General features: G+C 38.7%; 1 protein-coding gene, 1 long non-coding RNA gene and 1 other non-coding gene across 3 annotated transcripts; 2 read left to right on the forward strand and 1 right to left on the reverse strand.

The window, feature by feature from the left end:
* Window positions 1-8,325: 8,325 nt before the first annotated feature.
* On the forward strand, window positions 8,326-8,407 carry trnas-uga (transfer RNA serine (anticodon UGA)). The gene has a single exon. It is a non-coding gene; the product is annotated as a tRNA-Ser (tRNA).
* An 801-nt stretch (window positions 8,408-9,208) lies between these two features.
* On the forward strand, window positions 9,209-16,113 carry LOC147844928 (uncharacterized). Its single transcript, XR_015483844.2, has 2 exons — window positions 9,209-10,935; window positions 11,326-16,113. It is a non-coding gene; the product is annotated as an uncharacterized LOC147844928 (long non-coding RNA).
* LOC141381685 (uncharacterized) lies at window positions 14,882-25,242 on the reverse strand. Its single transcript, XM_087249375.2, has 2 exons — window positions 25,087-25,242; window positions 14,882-18,001 (listed from the first exon to the last, which is right to left on the reverse strand). The coding sequence occupies exons 1-2, from the start codon at window positions 25,169-25,171 to the stop codon at window positions 17,205-17,207; spliced, it is 882 nt and encodes a 293-aa protein (XP_087105501.1). The 5' UTR covers window positions 25,172-25,242; the 3' UTR covers window positions 14,882-17,204.
* Between the last annotated feature and the right edge of the window lie 239 nt (window positions 25,243-25,481).

Consider the following 25,481-nt stretch of genomic DNA (forward strand, 5'->3'; position numbering starts at 1 on the left):
TCCTGGGCATCTCAGGAAGGTGCCCAGCCAGCAACGATATGTCGGGCCCAGATGGACTAACTACGGGTTCCATGGGAACTGTGTGGGCATGGGCTTTGGCTGGGTGAAATCAGAAGGTCCCATGTAGGTTTTCTAGAATGAGTCCCACATAGGAAGCCCATATGAGCTAATTACATGGGCGCCATAAGGGACAGGCATGGGCCAATTGGGCATGGGTTTGATCTGGGAACACATATATGGGTCCTACATGGAATATTTATGGGCCAAGTGGGCAAGGGTTTGATCTGGGAACACAAATATGGGTCCTACATGGCATAATTATGGGCCAACAGAACATGGGTTTGAACTGGGGACCCACATATGGGTCCTGCATGACATATTTATGGGCCAAGTGGGCATGGGTCTGAACTGGGAATGCATATATACGTCCTGCATGGCATATTTAAGGGCCAAGTGGGCATGGGTTTGAACTGGGAATGCATATATACGTCCTGCATGGCATGTTTATGAGCCAAGTGGGCATAGGTTTGATCTGAGAACACATTTATGGGTGCTGCATGGCCTAATTATGGGCCAACTGAGCATGGGTTTGAACTGGGAATGCATATATGGGCCCTGCATGGCATGTTTATAGGCCAAGTGGGCATGGGTTTGAACTGGGATCACAAATATGGGTCCTACATGGCATATTTATGGGCCAACTGGGCATGGGTTTGAACTGGGAATGCATATATGGGTCCTGCATGGCATATTTATGGGCCAAGTGGGCATGGGTTTGAACTGAGAACACAAATATGGGTCGTACATGGCATATTTATGAGCAAAGTGGCATTGGGTTTGAACTGGAAATGCACTGGGGGAAGGGCTGCTCTTGGGTCCGTAAGGCCCTTGGCTCCACACCCTGCCTGTCCCAGGCGGCTGGCTGCATGGTGTTGTCAGCGGTTGCCATTTTCGGCCCGATGGGGCCTGCCCTATGCAGCTGAGAGGGGCTCTGGCGGGGGCTTTGTCTTCCACCACCTGGGTGGAAGCATGTCCATCTCTGTGGTGTGGTGGTAGGGAACATGTGCCGTGGGGTTGCTGCTCCTGGCCAGGGTACAGGGTTTCCTGGCCTTCCTGGGATACGTACAGAAGTATAGAGTTATGACAGTCCCGTGTTTCATTTAAATTTTTTATAGCTGTTATGCATTGATTAATCATCATTCATTATTAGTGTTCTATTAAGTTCAGGTTAGTTATAATGTGTTGATGGCCATCATTTCAATCTGTATGTCCTGGCGAGTGACGCTAGGGAACGATTAGTGGGCAATACGTGAGCCGCAGGAGGTTTCACGCATTCATGAAGAAGTCACACTGCCAGCACTGAAACATTGTTCACAGTATCTTCTCAATGTCTGTGTTTGTTCATATTACAGACTGTGCAGTGTGACAACAATAAAAACAATATTATGGTGCCACCAGAAATCTCCGCCTGTTCTGTATGCAACATACTGTTACACTTCCACTATCACACATAACTGAACACGCTTCACCCCTCATATTCTGCATGTTGACACTATCACTGCGTCCCCTAGTAAACATGTAAAGGCAAGGCACGTTTATTTGTATAGCACAATTCATGATACAAAACAATTCAAAGTGCTTTACATAAAACATTACAAGCATTAAAGTGCAGAAAAAACATTAAAAAGTAAAATAATAGAGAGCATAATTTCTGTGAGTGTGAACCATGTACATTGATGGCTACTGTTATTTAGCTTTTCTTTTGCGTGTGTGTGTGTGTGTGTGTGTGTGCTATTGTCATGATCACCAGCAATCTAGTAGCTGATCACATAGGACTACAAATCTGCTGGTAAATGGACTACAAGAACCAGTCATGCTTTACACACACATCCGGTTCCAGATCCTGAGTGATTGCATACACACAGCTGATGCTGCTCAAGTACTGATTACACACACATATATACAGCTCACTTTGAGACACTCATTTCTGAGTCTTGTTATCTGTTTAATGACATTATAACGTGGTTTCCTTTGTCTTGTTTTTCTGTGATTTTGATCCTCGCCTTGTTTATTTGTTAAATCTTGTGTTCTGCAAGCCTTGTGACCATCTGCCTGTCTTTTGACTACAACTCTGGATTGCCCTTATACATCTGTTAGCCATTGTATTGACCACTGCTTGCCTGACCATTTTAATGAACCTGCATGTGGATCCGCATCTCTGTTGTCAGTGTCACATTCCTGGTTTCAGATATAAATCTGTGGCCCACATGAGTGTACAAACTTTTTGTGCCATGTTTGTTGTTCACTGTATCAGGAGTGTGTTGTGTTGTATTTTTTGGAGTTTTTTTTTCAGAGATTTTTTTGAATATATTTTTTAGTTTACCTGTAAGTTGTGACATTGCTTTACAAAAATAAGTTTTGTTGGTCAATTTAATATATTTCTTGGAGTCTAACACATCAAGTGTCTTGTGTTTATCTTCCTTTTAATTTTTTTCTTAGATTGTTTCCTTAAACCATTTGGCATGGTTGGGCTTAAATAGGCCTTTCATGAATTGCCCAGTTAGGATAAACATAAGTTGCTTACAGAGCCCACTTCAAGCCCATTTGGGCATCCACGGTTGAATGCTGGTGCAAGCCCACTTTAAACCCCTTTAGGCAGGTGGGGCCCAAATGGGTCTGACATGAATTACACAAATAAGACCCTTACAGATCCCACCTAAAACCCATCTGGGCATCATGGCTGGCCCCCATGTGAATCCCAAGTGCAAGCCCATTTAAAACCCTTTAAGCAGGTGGGGTCCAACTGGGTCTTTCATGAATTGCCCGGTTAAGACACTCATAAGATTCTCATAGATCCCACTTAAAACCCATCTAGGCATCCACGGCTGGCCATCATGTAGATCCCAGGTGGAAACCCACTTAAAACCCCTTTGGGCAGGGCCCAAATGGGTTTGCATGAATAGCCCAGTTAGGACCCATGCAGTACCATTACAGGTCCCACTTTTAGTACGTCTGGGCTTCCCCCGGCTGGCCCCAATGTGGTTCACGGGTGCAAGCCCATAATGGGGCCCACATTTGGGCCCCACATGTCATTTCTGGCTGGGACAGAGACAGAGATCAAGGCTGTCGTCATAGAGGCCAAGAAGGAGTTGTCCGAATTTTGTCACAGAGGACATTTCTGGGAGTTTGGAAAAATTTGTGACATATTGGACTCTACTAATCCTCTTGCCAAGTTTGTAACTCTGTTATGCTTCTCTGATTTGATGAATCTGGCTTCAAATTAAACATCTGCACATATTTAGACATAAATATAAATTATTGCTTGTTTATTTGACCTTATTTATGATCCCTGTTTTAGGATGATTGCGGAGATGCAGTCAAGGGGGTTGATGATTAATAACTTACCTTCAGTCCTCCCAGAACCAGCTCGGTTGACTACATCTTCTATGCCTCAAAGCTCTGGAGAAGGTGCAGAAAGTCCATTGGAGCCTCCAAATGAGCCCTTATCTGACAAGAGCTCTGGAGAGTACTACCAGAGGTACAGTTTCAAATCGGCATTCCCAGAAATTAAATGTACACTGTGGAAATGATTTCTCTTTAATATACAAAGTCATTTTGCTCACCTGCTTTTCTATTTCAGCACTGGTTTCAGCACTACAGCACTTCTTCCGTGAGGGTGGAAGGTTTCAAAAAAGCCTTATACAATAAGCACTCCATTGACCACCCTCTTCTAACAGGATTTAATAAGTACCTTTACATTGATCTAGGATATAAAAACAGCAAACAAGTAGTAAGTTCATTAACCACTTAAACTCTGCGTGCCCGGTACCAGGGACAAAATGACGTCATCAGGAGAATAACTATAGATTTAAGAGGTCTGCCTGCATCAATAACACCATATGACCTACTGGGTGAAAGCTTGGAATGTCTATTTTCAACTGATACACGTCACTTTGCATATTTGTTGTACTGTAAAGAAGTTATTTACACTTAATTTACACTATCTCAAGCCCCCCCTATTTTGTACATTGTTCAGTATGCATATTTTTCACATCGCTAATATTAGACACAGATTGGCAAGTAATACATCAAATTAAAGCTCTCATTCCCAATAATAATGATCAATTGCTATTTTTATTGATTTACAATCACATATCCAACAGTCTTTGAATGAATCATAAAGTATAAACTCGTTTTTTGTAAACATACAAGAGAAATTATTGCTTATTTGCTCTGTGAGCTGCCGGATATAGCACAGATAGGTAAACAAGTTACATCATCTTTTACCTTAGGTTGTCCTCTGCAAAATGAGTCCATTTTCAGCATTTCTGAGGAAGTGTGCATCAGTAAACCCCTGCTGTCTTGTAAGTGCCAAACGCAACAAATTAGGGTCATGATATTCCAAAATTTGGGAAAATATGATAGTTTCAACCTATCCAGATGTACTATATATCATTGAAGATGAGATTCTCGGCTTTACACTGATGTATCGTGAGCTTTGATCAGCCAATCAGTGACAGAGATATTGCATGACGAACGGGAAAAGAGAGGTGTCCAAAACAAGAGTGCATAAAAGTCACAGGTCAGACGCACAATACCTTGGACTGACTGTTAATCAGGCTAGCAGAAAGGAAAAGAAAAGGTGGCTGGGTCATGCCCTCGCCCTTGAGTGGATGTGGGTTGATAACTGGCGAGTCATCTGGGCTTCTTTGGAGTGCCTTTGTCTAGGACGTGTCTTAAAGGCATCAGGTGACAACCTTCCTAGAGTCTGGATTTGTTGCTGTAAAAGCCCTTTGTGCATCTTTGATGGCTGCTCATATTTTGAAACATAGTATACAGGAATGAGAGAAAGTAATTCAACACCTTTAATACATTTTTTAAGACTCTTTCCACACATTTAAAGACCTTATAACCACTTTTCAACCAGAAATGCTGGCGAGGTTCATCTTATAGAATATTTACTAAATATTAAATGTAAGAAATAATCCAAACTAAAACATTCGTATACGGAAAACATGTATATTAAAATCTAGCCGATTCGACAGGTTGTCACCTATAGAGCTGCAGAATAATGGTGTTGCAGTAAACAAGCAGCAAGCTGTCAAATCTTAGTAGAATTGTACTGATTACATAACTACCTAGTATTCTGATATTCACAGCTTGAATACAGTCACACTTTAGCATACAATGATATCTTGTACAAAATAAATTGTATTACCTTTCAAAGGAATCTAAGATTTTCTAATAATTTAAAGGCCCCCAAACTTCTCTATATTGACTTATCAACTCCCAACACCCTCTAAGACCCTGCAGATGCCTTGTGTATGAGTGACTGGGAGAAGCCTGTGAGGCATAGAACTAAGAATAAGGCTCGGCGGAGCAATTCTGCTGTTGCAGAGGTGCAATGGTAGTCAGCATTGGAGCATTATGAGTGCTAAATATAGTCAATAGTGATATGAAGAGTAAATAAAAGAGGGGCGCAGCTATAGAGCCGCTGCAGTGGTGCTATGGGTGAATGTAACTTGGCAGGGCGTCTCCTCTACTGTTGCAGAGGTGCACTGGTAGTCAATGTAGTATAGTCATGCATGTTCCCGTAAGAATGTAAAACCCTGTCGTTAGTGATATGTAGAGGTGAGAGTAAATAAGGGGTCGGCTAGAACGTCGCTGCAGTTGCGCTATATGGGATTGTAGCTCAGCTGAGCGTCTCTACTGCTGCAGAGGTGCAGTGGGTCAGTGTGGAGGCAATGTGTGACCTGCATAAGTATATGCTGCTGTATTTATGCAGGGGAGTGTGATGATACTGGTATGGGAAGCTTATATATGAGCTTGATTAGAGCATTGCTGCTACGGCAATTGAAATTTGAGTGACCCCTAAATGGGTCAGAGCTGGTAAATAAGAGTGAATGGAAGTAAGGAACAATTGGAGTTTGGAGGGAAAATTAAAGGAAGAAAAGAGGGAAAGAGGCCTAGAAATGCATGCAGGTGGAGGTCTGCTGGAGAGGATCAGCTGGGCTTCCCTGATAAGGTTTTACTCTCTTGAGGTATAAGAAGCTAAGAGGGTTTGAAATGTGTGTGTGTGTGTGTGTGTGTGTTTGGTGGTGGTGGGGGGGCGGGGGGGAGTTTTTCATCCTGCAAAGTTAGATCAGCTATGCTGTGGTATAATGTTGGATGAAATTTTGATGTTAGCTCAGAACATCTCAAAACCAAAGTCTAAAGTGAATATGGCATCAAGGGTGTGGGCTATAGAGTGAATTTGCATACATGAATCAGAAACATTTCCATTCAATAAATGTGCAAATAAAAATTGATGCACACACTTATTAATGATTCCTACTTGTCTTCTTCGTGATAAATAGTAGGCAAAATCTGATATGCAGTGGGGGTAAAAAAGGAAAATGAGTTCATCAGACGCTGGATTCAAACCGAGTTCATGCTCTTGCGTTTTACGAGCTGCGCCACAGTGACTGTTAGGAGTACTGCAACATTTTACACATATAAATCACACTTTTTCCTGTTTACTACACTCAGTGCGATGTTCAGACTCAACTGTGTTAATTGCATCAGCTAAACTCTTCCACACAATTTTTTTTCTTTTGTTATTAATTCCGGTGGACAAACTTGCAAATAACACCGTTTTTCTCCAGTCTACCTCCGAAAGGAGCACCTCTAATTCACATTCTGTTCAAAGTTTCTCTTTTTGCTTGCTTTTACCTTTGGTTTTGCCAAAGTAGAGTCATTAGCCTATTCATACGGGGGAGGAGGCAGGGAGGGGTTTGTGCTCGTGCATGTTGCGCTTAGTTTTACGTTCATTCGAATGTACAAAAGAATATGCGTGAGATTCAGCGTACGCAGTGTTTCATACATCTGAATTTATTACTTATGAAAAATTTACACATTTACCGCTTTGTGCGTAAGCAACGTTTTAGTATGATGTCCACGCAAGTCTTTGTACATGAGGCCCCTGATGTGCCAGCGTCTTGCTGGGATTCAGGCTCAATTGCAGGCGAGGCATCGGGTGAAGTTTTGAGGACAGCGGGGTTCTGGCTAGAGGAGTTGTTTGTTTTTCATGTCGGAAGGTTAAATGATGCTGAAGTGTAGGTTAAATGCTGGAGCATTTGTAGTGGGAAGCATTCTTTCAAAACTAAGATAGAGCAATAAGGAGAAAGTGATCCATTTATATTAAGGTAGGATCACTGATTGGATTACTACTGATTACTAGGGATGGAAAGATTAAACGATATGTATCGATACGCGGTAATGCGCGTGCACGATGCGAGTGCATGGGTTGAGCAGCAGAGGATGAATGAAATTTTGGAAGCAAATCGAGATGCATCGGTTTTTGCGAGATGCATCGGTTTTTCCAAGATACAGCTTATATTTTTAATATAGAATGTATTTTTTATTTATTAACAAGTGTTGTCGGACTTCCGATGACATCATGTGGCTAGTAGTAGCTTGAAGAAATTGCTCCGTTCAAATATGAATATAATTCCTAACTAAATTACATAAAACTCGGCGAATCTTTATTTAAACAAAATGGCATCATTTTGTCCATTTTGTGATGGGTGAAATCAGTTTAGACAAATCCTCTGCTGCGGCCACATTACTACCTGTCACCATAACATGGGGTTCCGGAAGTCAGAACACCCACACCCTTGTCGATTCCGGGGCGGAGGGAAATTTCATAGACTCCAGTTTTAGGCTGTGCTAATGGCACGTCCTGAATGTTTACATTTCCTAAAGTGTGGAAGACTAAGGATTCGATATGAGAAACAGGATTTTTGATGCCAGTATGCTGTGTAGATAAGTACTGATCAAGTCATGCTTCTAAGGCATGGAAGGAATCTTTTCAATGAGTGTCCATTCATTGCCACAACAGCAGGAAGACCTTCTGCAGTTATCATTGATCTATTTAATGTCTCCTACATGACATGGAGTTCAAACTATTGTGTTGTACTGATGTCTACACCTACAACAACCATAAACCCAACCTTAAAGTAACCTGTCGTGTTTTAGCAACATCCACACCAACCATAAGCTTAAAACCCCGTCTCACGGTAAACTTTAGTGTACTGTAAAGCTCTGCGCCGACCACAACCCTAAACCTTGCCTACTTGTAAATTACTATTGTAGAGCCCGGATAGCTGAGTCAGTAGAGCATCAAACTTTTAATCTGAGGGTACAGGGTTCAAGTCCCTGTTCGGGTGTGTGAGGCTCATTTTGTGGAGCCACAGCTTTTGCCGTTGAGCTATCACTTGATAAAAGTTTCATCTGGATGCACAATACGTGTACTAGTCATGAAGACATGGCAGTTCAGACAATCTTGTAGTCGTGGCTGAGTGGTTAAGGCGATGGACTTGAAATCCATTGGGGTCTCCCCGTGCAGGTTCGAATCCTGCCGACTACGTCCTCTAACTTTTTAAAATTGCAGCAGTCATCAATTGTTTGCATTTCCATTGTTTCTTGGGAAAAGCGTTGTGCTGGTAGGAGGAGAAAAACAACAGCGTGTTCTCACTGAACAGAAAGGGGGCATATCACAGGGAGGAACATACCACACAAGGGCCACAACGGCTGTCCCGTAGCTCGCCGTGATCATATAGTGGTTAGTACTCTGCGTTGTGGCCGCAGCAACCCCGGTTCGAATCCGGGTCTCAGCAGGTTTTTCAAGGTGACATCGGTGTTGCCATCAATAATCTCCAATCACCTTTTAGTGCAGGCTGTGCTAATGGCACGTCCTGAATGTTTACGTTTCCTAAAGTGTGGAAGACTAGGGATTCGATATGAGAAACAGGATCTTTGATGCCAGCATGTTGTAGATAAGTACTGATCAAGTCACGCTTCTAAGGCATGGAAGGAATCTTTTTAATTGTTGACTTGTGGCAATTCATTGCCACAACAGCAGAAAGACCTTCTGCAGTTATCATTGATCTATTTAATGTCTCCTATGAAGGATTCGGATTTCTGTTTTCCAGTCCATCTCATCATGGACCAACGTTTATCCTTTTCATCATCCTGTTTCTCAGTATTTAACTGTGAATGGATTTTAATTAATGAATAAGTTAACACATTGCTTAATATAAGAATGTTCAGTGCATTTGCCTGTCTCTTTATACCTATTTTTAGGAGCCAGCAAACTAGGTCAGAGGTCATGTAGACCTTGAGTGGAACTGAGGGCTGAGGACTGGAAACAACTGTTTCTATTGTTATTTCTAGGAGTTAATACTGTCTAAAATGTCTAAAGTGATTTTGCTATTTTTACGGTTAAATCTTTTAAAGTGATTCTACTTTTTATTCAAGATAGACTTTGTGTAGTAAGAATATAACTGCCTGAATGTAGATTACACCAGTTTTTAACCAGTTTCGATAAAGACGGCTAACAGTACAGTCAGCCTTGGATAAAAAAAAAGATTATACTTTGTGTGTGTGTGTTCTATTTGATTGTTCATCCATTTCACTGGTCTGGAGTCAGCTCTAATCAGTCTAAAGGATGTCTGACGTTTATGTTTAGACATTGTTCAGAATTGTACGCACAAACCCCACGTAGAAATGTTCCTAGTCTATCTGTGTTTTAACCAATCAGGTTAGAACACCAAATATGTATGACACAATTAATGACGTTATGTGAGAGTATAATTGTTATTGATTGGTGATTGTAAGCAGATCGGCCTAGGAACTCATTGCGAGTGTTGAAGCTGGCTTCTGCGAATGAAACTGCAAACTATCTTCAGTAAACTTGATTTATTTATTTAAATCTCTGACTCCGGCTCTTCTTCATCTACCAGACTGGTCATTCTTTGGGTTAAACTGTAAACTATCCCTACAGTTTTGGTGGAGGATGCGGGCACTTGTTTACTGGTAACACCATTTATCAATCAACAAAATGAAGGTAGGAAGATTTAAAAATTATAGACTAGGGATTGTCTGTGAAGTAGAGGGTAGTAACGGAACGCTGCTGGTTTCTCATTCAGACGTGAATGAAAGTGTTGGTTTCTCATTTAGACGTAAATGAAAGTGATGGTTTCCCATTCAGACGTGAATGAAAGTGTTGGTTTCTCAATCAGACGTGAATGAAAGGCACCGGTGGATTCACAGTAATTTGTGGTAGATTTGTGTGGAATCCCTTAGCGAGCTGGTGCATTTTTGCGGTACACCTATAGTGATAAGTTGTAAGTGTAACAGTAGTTGAGGGGTGTACCTCGTCCTTCACCCAGAGTTAAAATATTCAGTTGATGGGTGTGTTTTAAGACATTCTCGGGGATAAAACTTGGACTGGTTTTTATTTAGTTGTGGACTAAATTAACCCGAGATTGTAATTAGTTCCACCACTGGTATCTAACTACATCACAGACAAAAGGCATGCCATAAGAATAGTGTAGGTCAGATTATTAGGGAAAGAAATAATTGAATAAAAATAACAAATAACATTATAATAGAGATCCATTAGATAGTAGTGGCCACAAAAGTCAGACAAGATACCTAGAAATATCAGGGTGAGGTTGATTGATCAATGATGCACCAGGAGCAATCCCGAGAAAATTATGACCCTAACTGGATTGGACCGGTCTGGACAGTTTGCACATCTTGGGATGGTTTGCAGATTCATCAAGCAGAAGCCAAGCGCTGTTGGTAAGAGTGCCCTCTCAATTTCTTGTTGCTTTTGGTGTTGAACTCAGATATAAAAAGAAATAGATGAGAGCAGAATGCAGTAAATGGCTCAGCTAAGCTCTCGGGTTTAAAATGATTTTAGAACTGATTGTAAGAAAAAAAAAAAGTATTCCTTTGGCATTTAATTGTCATTGAAAAGCTAAAATCTAAATATTGAGGGGCTAGTAGCAAAAACTAAGCACAGAAACTGACAGTAACATTATGGAAATAAAGAATAGCTTATGTTTTGTCTTAGAAGATACGATTCTGTGTGACTGCACTGTTATCTTGGTTTTGTCACGGGTAGAAGAAGGAGTGAACTCAAGTGCAGAACACAAAGTGTTTATTAAGGAGAAAGTCTTTGCAAAGGAACAAAAAAAAACCCAATCGGGTGAGTGCCGGGGGAGTGCCGTGGTAAAACAGTCCAGAAACAACGGGAGACTCGTTCACTGGCAGCCCTGGACACAAATATGGAGTGAGTAACAGACCGTTATACACACACACCAATGACAACAGACTGACAAACATGAAGGGAAATGACGTGCTATAAATAGGAACAAAGGGATGAGAAACAGGTGGAGCGAATTACTCCGATGACTTGTGAATACTAGAAAAGCAGGTGACTGAAGGTAATCTGTAACATTAAACTGGAGAGGGTGAGAACACAAGGTACGGTGACAGGTTTAGCCCTCACCATGAACTTGGTTTTGGCTGTAAAAATAACAGAGACATGTCTGAATAAAAATGTGCCATGTAAGTCTGTGCAAACAAGCAGCTTTATGGTTGGATATATGTATTTTTAATAATATATATGTAACATAAATGGGGGTTTCAAATAATACTTTGATGGATGCAGTTAACCCCTGAAAGATCTAAAACTATTGTTGACTGTAACAGCATTACTTTGAAAATGCATGTCAACTCTGTTTTATATGTTTTAGGACTGGCTTGAGTAAAAAGATATTACAGCAAAATCATGTTATTGAAGTTAATGTTATGTTTAATGTATGTTTAAACTTAGTAAACATGCATTTTCGTTCTAGATTGCTCAAAACTCTCTTTCTCTCTCATTAGATGTCAGCTAAGAGCTGCTATCTGCCTGTTCCATAACAATTAATAAGCACAGTGCTCAGTTGGAAATCACAAAACACAGATGCAAATGAAATGTTAGAATGAATACAAAGTTTCTACATTTCAATTTGTATGCACTCATAGAGGTATTAGTAATTAAAAATCAAAGTTAACAAATAAGAGATTGCAAAATGCTTTTGTTTGTTTTCCCAGTGATGGGTTGCAACTGGAAGGGCATCCGCTGCATAAAAACGTGCTGGATAGGTTGGCAGTTCATTCCGCTGTGGCGACCCCTGATTAATAAAGGGACTAAGCGAACAGAGAAATGAATGATGGAAAATGCTTTTGTTAAAGCATCTTGAAAAACACTAATATACCCCCTGAGCTAGAGAGATAATTAATTTGAACAGTTGTTATTACTGTTTGGAAATTTCTTGTCTTCAGTGGTTTATTACTGTTTGTAACTTTTGTCTTATCCTTAGTCTCCACCATCACATACAGGGCCTGATGGCTATACTGAGGTAGTAGACCCTGACATTGAATGGATCAGGGTGATATCTAAACTCCCTGAATAATCTCAGCTTGATATTCAGTTGATTTAAGTGTTTGATTAACCTGTCTCAATGTTTGAATTCTAGTAGGTAGTCTCAACGGCTTTCATGGTTCTTGACTGCGCTTTCCCAAGTTTGCAGAAAATTCTGAATCAAGGAGGAAGCCTGCACAGGAGCTTGCAGTGTGAGTGGCAGTTGACCGGTGGGCACGAAGGGGGGTTCCCTAAGACGGGTAAGATTTTCCCTTGGCCAAAGCGGAAAACAACCTAAGGCATGGGACCCCTCGTAAAACCCGGGGCATCTACCCGAAAAGGGAGATGTTTAATGTGAAAATTGGTGCTGGACTGGGGTGATGCTCTATTGGCCTAAAGCATCCTTAGAGGGGAACTGTTTGAAGTTACAGTAGTCTGCCTCAGTGGCCCCGTCCAGACCTGATCACGAGAATCCTGCCTTTATTGAGGACATGACTGTCCTTGTGGCAAGCATCAACGGACTATGCCAGGGTATGATACCCTGAAGGAGATGATTGGTAAAAAGATAATGGCAATGGGCTTTCAAGAACCATTGGAGACAGTACAGTTTCTTAATTTTACCAATATCATTGTGGTTGGATGCTTTAACAGCACTGGATATTTTATATGTCTGAATTTTAAGAATGCTGAATTCCTGAATGTGAAGCTGAGATGATTTTTAACTGATGTGTCTGATTTTTCATAGTATTTTACTGATGCAGGTCCTTATCATTGGCAAAGGACATTTTCGAGATGGTGCTGGCTAAAGATAAAAACTGGCTGTGAGATGGTTTGGATAACACAGCTGAATGGAATTAAGCAGTTAAGGTAAAATAATTACAAAAAATTCTCTTAGTCTTTAAATAGTTCCAACTGAGTTTTGAGAGATAAAAACTTTTGACATTTGGAACGTTGTTGAATGATTAAAGATTCTGAATTGTAACAATTTTAATGTTATAGTCTAAGACTATTGAAAATTTATGTGCATGAAACAGAGAGACAGAGACTGTTTGAGTGAAGCCATGAGTTGTGTTTTGTTTCTGTTATCGACTTGCTTAGCAACGATATTAAGAAAACAAAATGCACCAGCTGATTGTCTCAGAAAAGACATTGATTATGAACAGAAACTTTGAAACTTGATAAAAGATCATGTAAATCCAGTTGAAACTGGACAGAGAATTTTAAGAATAAATTTGTGCGAGTTCAACACCTAAAGCAAACTTAGTTATGAGCTGTCACAATATTCATATCTATGGTACAATAATGCTTATTGTCCTGAGGGAATGATTCATCCCTGTTGTATGAATATTGTCACTAACCTCTGGAATGAGTGTTATATTATTACAGATTGTATAAGCGAAATGCCAGACATTGCAGAAGTCAATAATGCTGAGTGAATCTGATGAAAAGATGATGCAGACCATGAGATGAGCTTTAAACGGATGGGTTATCCAGCTCTGTTTGCAATGGTTAATTATGACTTCTTTTCCTGATTCTGATTACTCTCTGGAATAATAATAATTTTAAAACAAGTTTTATTAGCTTATAGCTGTGAAATTGAAGACTGCCATCCATATCAGGTTACAAACCCATGTCTAAATTGACTGAGAAGTTCAAAGGTTAAATACAGTTAATTCTTTGCTATCTGAATATTAATGTTAAATATTTTAGACTTGATGGCATTTAAACAGTGAAATTGGCTAAGTCACTAACCACAATAATCCAGAAAGCATCCTCACTGTAGCATAGGAAACATAAGCAGAGAATTGAGTTGAAGTCATTTGTGTTAAAGGGAAATGCTGCAGTAAATCACTCTGTCTATGTGTGTGTGTCCTCAATGGTAGAGGAACATAATTGTTTGGATGTTGTGTAGAACAGAGATAAAGTTGAATGAAAGTATTTGCATCTGATGGTTGAATTCAGTAAGAAGTATTTATACTGCTGCAGCGAAAATGAACATTTTAGTAAACAGAAGTGCAGCGTGAACTTTACCAGCATTTTTAAGCAGTTAAGTCAACTCAAGTCAATATTATTATTGTGAATACTGACAAGTTTTACAGAAACTTAGACTGTCTTTAAATGAAAATTTAGTAGTCCATATCCAAGCAAGAGTCTTGATTATATGTGGTAAAAGAGTTGTTAACGCAGTCTGTTCTTGTTCAATTGGTAATGCTTTCAAACAGGTTTCACTGTCAAATGACAGGTATGAAAGATTTTCAAGTAATCAATAGTTTGAGCAAATAGCTAACCTGTGAGCATTTCAAATTGACCAGACAGTAAGAATCAAATGAATTTTATACAAAATCATACTGTTTGCTTCTAATTATGTTGACTGGTTTAGTCAGAGTAAAGTAAATGGTACAAATGACAAGTTGAGAAGATGATTATAAGGTTTAGTCTTATTTCTGTTAAAAGATGCTTGAGTTTGAATTACTCAGGTTTGATCTTTGTTGAATTAGACTAAAATTGTGTTAAACCCCTAAAACGTGGGAACAAAAGAAATGGATTCACAATCCCTCTTATTGCATGTTAATGACTTGGATTAATAGTTTGTAAAAACCATTACATCTTTCTTGGTCTCTAGGTAACAGGTTATATCTATATCTAGTCTCTTTGAGGTGACTGAGGGTCTGGCTCAATGTCAGGAGTGCAATAACAGTGTTTATTCATTTAGCCCGGCTTCCAGAGAGTGGATTTGATATTAGTTTGTTAACAGTGAAGGTGAATTTTTCTAATTATAGCCAGGACAAGGGTGCTTGTACACTTCCTATCAATGATACAGAGGAATGTGTAGCATCACTACAATCACATCATTATTTGAATGAAAAGATATTTTAAGTGGACTTGACTGACATGGAGTTCAGCAAGGTGATAATTAAACATGGTAATGGTGCTGAATTGGACTATTGTGGTATTGGCATGTTTAATGTGTGTTAATGTAAAAATGTTTCATTATTCTAATTTGAAGTTACAGAACACGCTAATGAAGGTTTTAAGACTGGTGAAGATAAAGATGTTTTTGCAGGTCATGAATTTGAATCCTGTGTGGCTTAGGTCGAGTGGATGACCTTTTGTGTCTGATCAGAGGATCTCTGAGCACTAGAATTAGCCTGTATGTTTGGATTAAGAGTTGGAGCAAGTTGTAGATGCATCAGAGGAAGTATCGATGGAAATTATGAGTTGTTTACTTCTGGAGGACTTTTAGGGCTTGCACATTTGTGTTCACATTCTGGACTTTGGTCCGCTGTTGTTTTTGTATGTTTTCACTTCAGATTGCAGGACCCTTAATCCCATTGATGATGAGAAACGTGAACTCCTTTTGTGGGTGGAAAGTGAAAGAGCCCTTAGCTTGGGGACTGGAATTTTTAGGTTCCAGCTTGTCCAAGAAGGGGCGAAGAAAACTCTGCGAACTTATTAAGGGAGCATGAGTCATTACTTTCACTCTCCTTAGTGACCTCACTGGTTGACCGGAAGCGGAGTTTGGACTCCATTCTGGTCAAAAGGGGCGACTGAAGGATTCGGATTTCTGCTTTCCAATCTGTCTTATCATGGACCTACTTTTATCCTTTTCATCATCCTGTTTCTCAGTATTTAACTGTGAATTGATTTTAATTAATGAATAAGTTAACACATTGCTTAATATAAGAATGTTCAGTGCATTTGCCAGTCTCTTTATAACTATTTTCAGGAGCCAGCAAACTAGGTCAGAGGTCATGGAGATCTTGAGTGGAACTGAGGACTGGAAACAACTATTTCTATTGTTATTTCTAGGAGTTTATACTGTCTAAAATGTCTAAAGTGATTTTGCTATATTTTTACAGTTAAATCTTTTAAAGTGATTCTACTTTTTATTTAAGATAGACTTTGTGTAGTAAGATTATAACTGCCTAAATGTAGATTATACCAGTTTTTAACCAGTTTTGATAAAGACGGCTGACGGTACACTCAGCCTTGGATAAGAAACAGATTATACTTTGTGTGTGTGTGTGTGTTCCATTTGATTGTTGATCCGTTTCACAGGTCTGGAGTCAGCTCTAATCAGTCTAAAGGATGTCTGACGTTTATGTTTAGATATTGTTCAGAATTGTACGCACGAACCTCACGTGGAAATGTTCCTAGTCTATCTGTGTTTTAACCAATCAGGTTAGAACACCTATATGTATGACGCAGTTAATGACGTTATGTGAGAGTATAATTGTTATTGATTGGTGATTGTAAGCAGAGCGGCCTAGGAACTCATTGCGAGTGTTGAAGCTGGCTTCTGCGAATGAAACTGCAAACTATCTTCAGTAAATTTGATTTATTTTTTTTAAATCTCTGACTCCGGCTCTTCTTCATCTACCAGACTGGTCATTCTTTGGGTTAAACTGTAAACTATCCCTACAGATACATCTCAAGCCACTTTTTTTTGTCAAGAAGCTGGCCTGTTGCCTTCATTTGATGGCCAAACTCCTGTGCAGGCAAACTTATTTCAGAAGTGAAATCCAGTCAGCATCTGAATAGAGGTAAAGTTGGTTTTATATTCACACATTCATTCATTTAGTAGTCTCTGTATTGTTTACCATTGAATATTCAATCCGAATTAGCATGCAAATATAACTTGAAAACAACATTAACACTTTAATTGACTATGAACAATGTTGTACTTTGATATTCATTTGCTGCTAATATGATTTCCCTATTTAGAGTTAGCAAATAATACTTTATGAAATTATAATATTAAGGGGAAAGTCTGAATGTGCGAATATAAAACCAACTTTACCTCGGTAGCGTCTGACATGGCTTTATGGTATTTTCCAGACATTTTTTTCTCCTACAAATTAAACGGTTTTAGATTAAAGTATCCAAATTTGAAATACAACACATGCCCATGAGTTCCTTCAACGTGTTTATTAAGGGATGAAGATTTGCTGAAACTCTTCCCACACTAAGTGCATATAAATGGTTTCTCTCCAGTGTGGATCCTCGTGTGTTTTTTAAGGTTTGTAGAGCAGATAAAACTCTTCTCACACTGACTGCATGTGAATGGTCTCTCTCCAGTGTGGATCCTCATGTGTTGATTAAGAGATGATGATTGAATGAAACTCTTCCCGCACTGAGTGCATGTAAATGGTTTCTCTCCAGTGTGGATCTTCATGTGTTGATTAAGGTTTGATGATTGGCTGAAACTCTTCCCGCACTGAGTGCATGTGAATGGTTTCTCTCCAGTGTGGATCCTCATGTGTTGATTAAGGTGTGATGAGCAGTTAAAACTCTTCCCGCACTGAGTGCATGTGAATGGATTCTGTCCAGTGTGGCTCATCATGTGTAGATTAAGGTGTGATGATTGGCTGAAACTCTTCCCACACTGAGTGCATGTGAATGGTTTCTTTCCAGTGTGGATCATCATGTGATAATTAAGGTGAGATGATTGGCTAAAACTCTTCCCACACTGAATGCATGTGAATGGTTTCTCTCCAGTGTGGATCCTCATGTGGTGATTAAGGTTTGATGATTGGTTGAAACTCTTCCCACACTGAGTGCATGTGAAAGGTTTCTCTCCAGTGTGGATCATCATGTGAATCTTAAGTTTGCCTTTGCTTGCCGAATTCTTTCCACACTGAGTGCAGGTGAAACGATTCTTGTCTCTCCTTTTTAAAATACCATCAGTCTGTAAATTAGTTTTTTCCTCAATTTTGACATGATGTTCCTCCTCTTTACTCCCCTCATTCTCTTCAATTAGGTCTGAAATAAATAAATAAAACATTAGTTTTCATTAAGTCTTAAAAACTCTCATCAAAAGCTGAAAAGTGAAAAGACACTGGAAACATTGGCTACACACACTGTAATTTTGATGCACATTAAATGTAAAAAAAATCAGATTATATTGTGTTTGGTCCATTAACGTGTACACATTTAAGCAGATTCAATTCAATTCATCTTTATTTATCTAGTGCTTTTACAATGTAAATTGTGTCAAAGCAGCTTAACATAGAAGTTATAGTAAATTTAAACAGTGTCAGTCCAGTTTTCAGAGTTTCTCATAAAAGTCATTTTGATCATATTGATAAGACACAGATTTCTACAATTTGTAAAGCGGACAGGGAATACTTGTTCATTGTGTGCCTGACTGGTAAACGTATCAGAAAAAAAAGTTCTGGGGTATCAGCTGAATACTTGCCTCACAGTAGGGCTGTGCGATAACACGATATTTGATCGTGGACGATCAGAATTACTGCACAATCCACTTTTTCGGAAGAATCGTTGTATCGCCATATAAAGTGCACAACACGTCATATCCTTTGCAGTTCGATAGACAGAGTCAGTGACAATGGAGGGAAACACGGAGTTGGTTCCTAAAAAAAATTAAACTTCTGTAATATGGAAATGGTTCGGATTTTTGCTAACAGACACAGCGCAAACAACAGTTATACACGTAACTGATGCCGTGAAATTTTACCTGACCAAAGACAAAGTCGTAGATCCACGTTACGAAATACCCAGCCGCAAATATTTTTCCTCCACTGCCATTCCACAGCTTTATTCAGAGTGTCGCAGCAAGATTCAAATAAAATTCAAAATGTAAAGTTTTTCGCTACAACGGCTGATTTATGGTCTAGCCGTACGTCAGAGCCGTATTTAAGTCTGACGATTCACTTTATTCATGAGTGGAAGTTGTGCAGTGCGTGTCTAGAAACAACATATTTTCCACAAGACCACACAGGCGAGGTCATAGCGCAAGGTCTTAGGGACGCGCTTGAATGTTGGGGACTGAAAGAAGCAAACATGACCTCTATGACGACAGATAGTGGGGCCAACATGGTGAAGGCATTGGAGCTCAACAGCTGGACTCGTCTGCAGTGTTTTGGGCACAGACTCCACCTAGCCATCGGTTAGTGCAACTAAAAATAATATTGGTCTCCGATATTCAAGTGATTATATTCAGCTATTATAATAAATCATTGCAAATTACATTAGGAACTTTGAACATAGTAAAATCATGAGATTAGTTTGCTGTAATTGCACTGGTCAGGGGCACCCCCAAGGGGTGGCCAGGGGTTGCTGTGTGTAAACTCTGGTCACCCCAATATGATTTTGCTTTTGATATTATTAATTTAAATTTAGTTATGTAAATTCACAGTATTACAATAAATAAATCAATAAAATGCAGCCAACAAAATGACTTAATTCATTAATCTTCATTCATTTTAGACATGGCATATACTGCTTTACAATAAAAGTATGTAAAAGATAACTGGCCTAAAAAGTGTTTTAAAACTAAATATTGATTTTTATTAGGTTTGCACATATACTTGCTGAATTATAATTGCTGAATTACTGAAGTAATTAATTGCTTGTTAAAATCACATTATAACATTAACACAAAAATATAACATTACACTGAATTCATTTTTTCGTGTGTGCCACCCCAAGATTTGATGTAGCCTCTTTTGGCCACCCCTATGAAATTTTTCTGAGGGCGCCACTGGCACTGGTATGAGTAAATGTTTTGTAAATGAAATGTTTATATACATTTAAACATTTTATATACATTTTTACATTGTGTTGTGCATTAGGTTAAATCTAATTGATACATTGTTTTTTTTTTTTTTTTTTTTTAGAAAAAAGTGCCAAAGACCCTCGTGTTGAACGTGCAACATCTGTTTGCAAGAAAGTTGTCAGCACATTCTCCTTCAGCTGGAAGAAAAAGAGGGAACTAAGTAATGCTCAAGCTGAGCTAAAGCTATCTCAACAGAAGCTCATCACTGAGTCCCCAACACGATGGGGTTCAAGGCTCAGCATGATTGAGCGAGTGCTTGACCAGGAAAAGGCGATTTTTCAGGTTGAAGGCAGACAAGAAGGCAAGGCATTTGGTCCCATCATGGCAAGATGTTGACGTGATGGAGTCTGTGAAAAAGGCACTGAGTCCACTGAGAGACTTTACAGATGCGCTCTCAGGTGAGGACTATTTGAGTGTATCTTATGTCAAGCCAGTGCTTCACATGTTGAAAGTCAACATTTTGAGCCTGAATGATGAAGACACTGAACTAACAAAAACAATGAAGACAACCATTCTGAATTACCTCACTGACAAATATCAGGACCCCACCACTGATGACCTGCTGGATATGGCTTCGCTTTTCAATCCCAGATTCAAAACACAATTCATTGCCAAAGACAAGGTAGAGGGAATACAAACCAGAGCTGTGGCTGAGCTGGAGTCTTTGATGACCATACACATACAGCATCCAAAATCAGATCAGCAGTCTACATCTAATACCTCAGCCTCCACATCACAAATCCTTGATGAGGATCAGACACCACCCAAGAAAGCAAAGAAAACAATTTCCAGCTTTTTAAAAGCCTTAGGTGTTGCAAGTGCATCTGCAACCACATCAGTTTCCTCATCTCTGAAAGAGGCAATAGAAGGAGAATTGAAGGGATACTTGTCCACGCCAAATGCAGAAAGTGAGGTGGATCCGCTGGAATGGTGGAAAGTCCATGAGGCAAACTTTCCAAGAATTAGCCAGCTTGCTAGAAAGTATATCTGCATTCCAGCCACAAGTGCTCCCTCAGAAAGGGCTTTCAGTACTGGTGGCAATATCGTCACCTGCCAAAGGGCATCTCTTAAGCCTGAGAAAGTGAATCAGCTGGTCTTCCTTTCTAAGAATTTGTGATAGTGAATTGTCATACTTTGTTATCTTTAGAAATGTATATGTTCCAAAGCTGCTAAGTTTACAAGACTCAGGAATGAGGTCAGGAAATATTTTTGTATCTTTATTTAATTTTTTTGGTTCTGAAACATGTTGCACAAAAATCTATGGTACTTAACAGAGTACAAAAGGTAGTTTACTGTTTGTATGTTTATTTTTCTTTTCTAAGCCAATGTTTATTTTGGGAGTTATGCTAAAGTCTGTGCACTTGCATTGACAGTTATATTTTTATTTAAACTTTATTTAACTTTGTAAAAAAATAAGCCATTTACATTTTTAAAGGTGTTGCTGAGGATCTATGTCTAATAAGCTGATTTGTTAGACTTGTTAAACTAAGATTTGTTAGATTTGTTAAACAAATGTTAATTTTGATGGTACAGTAATTGTAATGGAAGTCTTGTTGAATGTTCTTTCTTTGCAGAATAGCACTTGCATTAAATCTTCACTTGATTAAAATATTCTTATACATACATGCTAAGAGTATATTTTTATGTGGTGACATTAGTTTGGTTGTATTGTACCTTTGTAATTTGCTAAATATTCTTAAAAAAACCAACTTAAAAAAAAAAAAAAAAAAAAATCGGGATAAAAATGGTGAATCGTGATTTCCCCAGAAAGAATCGGGATATGATATTTTTTACATATCGCCCACCCCTACCTCACAGGCATGAGACATACCTGTACAGCATCTGCATGAAGGCTGTAATGTGCACCTTTCCCCTTGTGTGCTGTTGGGTCATTTTCATTCATTCTGGGGTGATTTTGAGGCTTAATTCGGCCAAATGTTCTCGGTGTTCTAGCAAATGGACTGATATTTGGGGACATCTTATTTTGACATATTCTGGAAAAATGCTCCATTGGCCTCTAATATAAAAAAAATTTGAGTGCAAATAAAATACAATAGATAATAAAAATAATAAAAATATTAACAACAACAACACTGAAATTCCTCAAATAAGCATATAAATGAGAGTAATAAGTTCATTAAGACAATGAATTCGCCATCACTGGGAAAATGCTTAAAAAAAACATTTAAAAACTCAATACACTCTGGGCAAATTTACTCCCTTTTCGTTATATTCATGGCTGTTTTTTCTCCATTGACCTCTATTATAAGAAATTGTTTTAATTGCAAAGCCTTGACAGCATATAATCATGAATTTATGATTGTTGGTGTTTTCTTTGACGAAGGTCAACATTGTTTAATTGGTCTCCACCCATGAGACGGCAAATAGGAAATGGGTGAGAGAATAAAGATGGAGGAGGAGGAGAGTAGAAGAAGGCAGCATTATGTGGTGTGTAGAAGAAAGAGAAGTTGAATGAACTGTTGCAGTGTGGGGAAACGAGTAGAGAAGTCGGGTCGAGATGAGCAGTGTAAACTTAACGGCTGTGAGAAACAAAGAGCGGAAGTATGTATTGAAGCAACAGAGCAAAGATTGCTGTCTTGTTACTGAAGTGCTCGTGACGTCTGTGAATGAGTGCGTCATCAAAGACTTCAGTGCAGTGTGTCCTGAACAAAATCAACTTACCGATTTATCTTTCTCGCTGGCATGGAGTCAGCTGCCAACTCACCGGCTGGGTTCACCAACACCCTCAACCTTCACATCCACATTCGCCATTCCCCACTCATTTCCCTTGACCCCTCCGCTCCATGGGTAAGAAGCAAAAGTTTTTGTTTTCTTTGCCCAAGTTCTCATTTTGTTTCTCTTGTTTTGTTTTCTCCCCGTACTATTGTTATCATTATTTTCCCGGTTTTCAAATCTGACAAATCTGCTGGCCTGAAATCATTTGCATTTTTTTCTTTCAACTGAGTTATAAGTGCTGAGGGTTCTGCGTTTCATTGTTATATTGTTTGTTTTGTTGTTGATACTGCTGTTTGTGCATGAAAAGTACAAAGTGTTTTTATTATCATTTTTGACTAATACAAACTTTATTTAGACAATTACAGCAATTATCTGAGTTTTTTTTTCTGGTTCTCATTGTTTGTTATTTTATTTATTTATTTATTTTTTATTATTTGTAACTGGGGGTGAGAGCTAGCCGTGATATATTTTGTTTGAAATGTATTTTGACAGGTATTCTGTCTGGCGCCCAAGATTAACTACTTAAAAACAAGTGACAAATATATTTGTTTAATATTTGTTTATTGTATTTTTTGGGGGGGATCACCATTCCCACATCACCATTACATTTCCCTGTTGGGAAGAGATTTGTGATTTTTAAAATTGATTATCAGTTTCAGTGCTAAAAAGTTTCTGCCTTTTATATGGAGTATAGTGTGTGCGTGTGTGTGTGAGTGTGTGAGAAAGAGAGAGAAGCTGGATTTATTGACCTTATTCTAAAATGCGGAAGTGCGCCTGTTTTCGCGATTGTTTTAGAACTTCCGATTCAGTCGCCTATTGGAGAAATGACTAGAAATAATAAACGACAGAAAATGGTCAAACTACTTGCTCTACAAGCAAATGTTTGCATGACTATACAGACCAAGTAGAATATTATATATTAAGAAAATATCAGTTTTCAACATCAAAAAGCGAAAATAGCAGTTTTTAATGTCTAAAAATGAATGTAACTGAATGAGACCGGAAGTCTCGTGCCAAAAAGATTCAAATGGCTGCGCTCGCTTGTTGGCAAAGTATAAGGTGAATACTCTAGCCTGGCACCGCATCACGCACCACCGCTGACTGCACGCTCCTCCCCGCGAAATGGACGAGGCTGTACTCGCCACGTTCGCCGTTGTGATATTCTTTAAAACGACAGGGGGCAGTCAAAAGAAACCCACTGTAAAGTCAGACGGATAAACAGAGAAGTAGAAAGTTTCCGTAACTACGTCATTTCGTTAATATCGTTCAATGTTTTAAACTAAATAGATTTTTTGTTTTTATAAATTATTTTAATGATTATAAGGATTTTTATGACCATTCAAGATTTTTTTAATCAAACTTTGGTGCATCACTTGCTTTTGTTCATATCTCGGACAGTTCTAGCCATTATAATTTCTTAAAACATTAATGACAGCAGAACATGGGTTGCTCTACAAATACATATTTTTATTATGGCAAGAATAAAAGCAAAAAAAGAAAAAGTACACTTACTAAAAAATACATGTTCCTTTAGATTTAGCCTGCTCCACAATTCACAGATTACTGTCTGGCTAGTTTCTCTCCTCTGCTTATGCTAAAAAGGCAATAATGGTCCAACGTTTCTGACCATTAACACCAATAAAGCCTGGAAAAACAGGCATCAGTATATTGTAAACTGATAGGTTCAAATATTCCCTGTGTGTTTTGTTTTTGTAAAGTTTCAGTGCACTTTACTGACACATTTCTTAAAACAGTTTGCATAGAGAGAAAAGAGAGAATTCTAGACATCTAATTGTTGTTGTTCTGAGATTGTATGTAGAGCGCTCTACAAACTTGTTGTGAGTGTTGAAGCTGGCCTCTGCTGATGAAACTGCAAACTATCTACAGTAAACTTTCTTTTAATTGAATCTCTGACTCCTGCTCTTCTTCATCTGATAGACTGGTCATTTTTGGGTTAAATCTGTTGGTCCCACTATAAAGTGTATTTATGCACTCACACTATAATCTGCTGTTTTACTCCACTGAACTCCATATAAAAGACAGAAACTTTTTTTAAACAGGCCCATCTAAAGGGTGATTGCAGCCAACTGATGATCAACAGTAAAAATGACACATTTGACCTCTTCCCAACAAGGAAAACAGCAACAATCTAGAATGCATGATTATTTGGTGTCATGGCTTTGCGGTTAAAAAATGTGGTTATAATAGAAGCCAATGGGTCAAAAACAGCCAAGAACATAATGAAAGGGTATATAGATTGCGAGATTAATCGTATTATCATCACGATAACTATATTTTTGGCCCATGATCATGAAAATGGGAGACTAATAATACATAAAAGAATGACAAAAGACATGAGAACAAGTAACAAATGAAACTCATTCCTGTCTTTCAATGAGTGCTTAAGTGCATTTAGGAGAACTAGGCAGCACACTCAGGGCTGCAAGATGGATTTAATTTAGTATTCTTATTATTAAAATATATCTGAATGAGGATTAAATGACTGAGTTGGTCTATGAGAATGAAAACTAACCTGTTTGTTCCTGTGGATCTTCCTGTTTGACTGTAATTGTTTCTTCAATCTTCACATCTTCACTCTCCTCTTTAATAAACACCATCTTTATAACAGTGTGGAGATCAGTCGCTTCAGCAGGAGTTTTTCTCTGTGTTTGGACACTTTGTCCTGCTTAAAATGAACAAAACAATAAAAATGTTCCGTTTAAAATAAATAAAACAATGAACAGAAACAAAATAACTTCTCTTCAACACTTGCTTCAACAGTCTCTTTGTATGAAAGAAACTAACAAAAAGAAATAAGGCAAGTCAGAGCAAGAAACAAAAGCCACAAATGACCTGATTAAAACTAGTACTCCATTTCTTATAGTGATGTATACTTAGAACCCAGCTAACATAAGACCAGCGGGCCAC

Source organism: Danio rerio, chromosome 4, assembly GCF_052040795.2.
Source record: "Danio rerio strain M-AB ecotype USA chromosome 4, GRCz13ab, whole genome shotgun sequence".
In the NCBI taxonomy this organism is placed as follows: domain Eukaryota; kingdom Metazoa; phylum Chordata; class Actinopteri; order Cypriniformes; family Danionidae; genus Danio; species Danio rerio.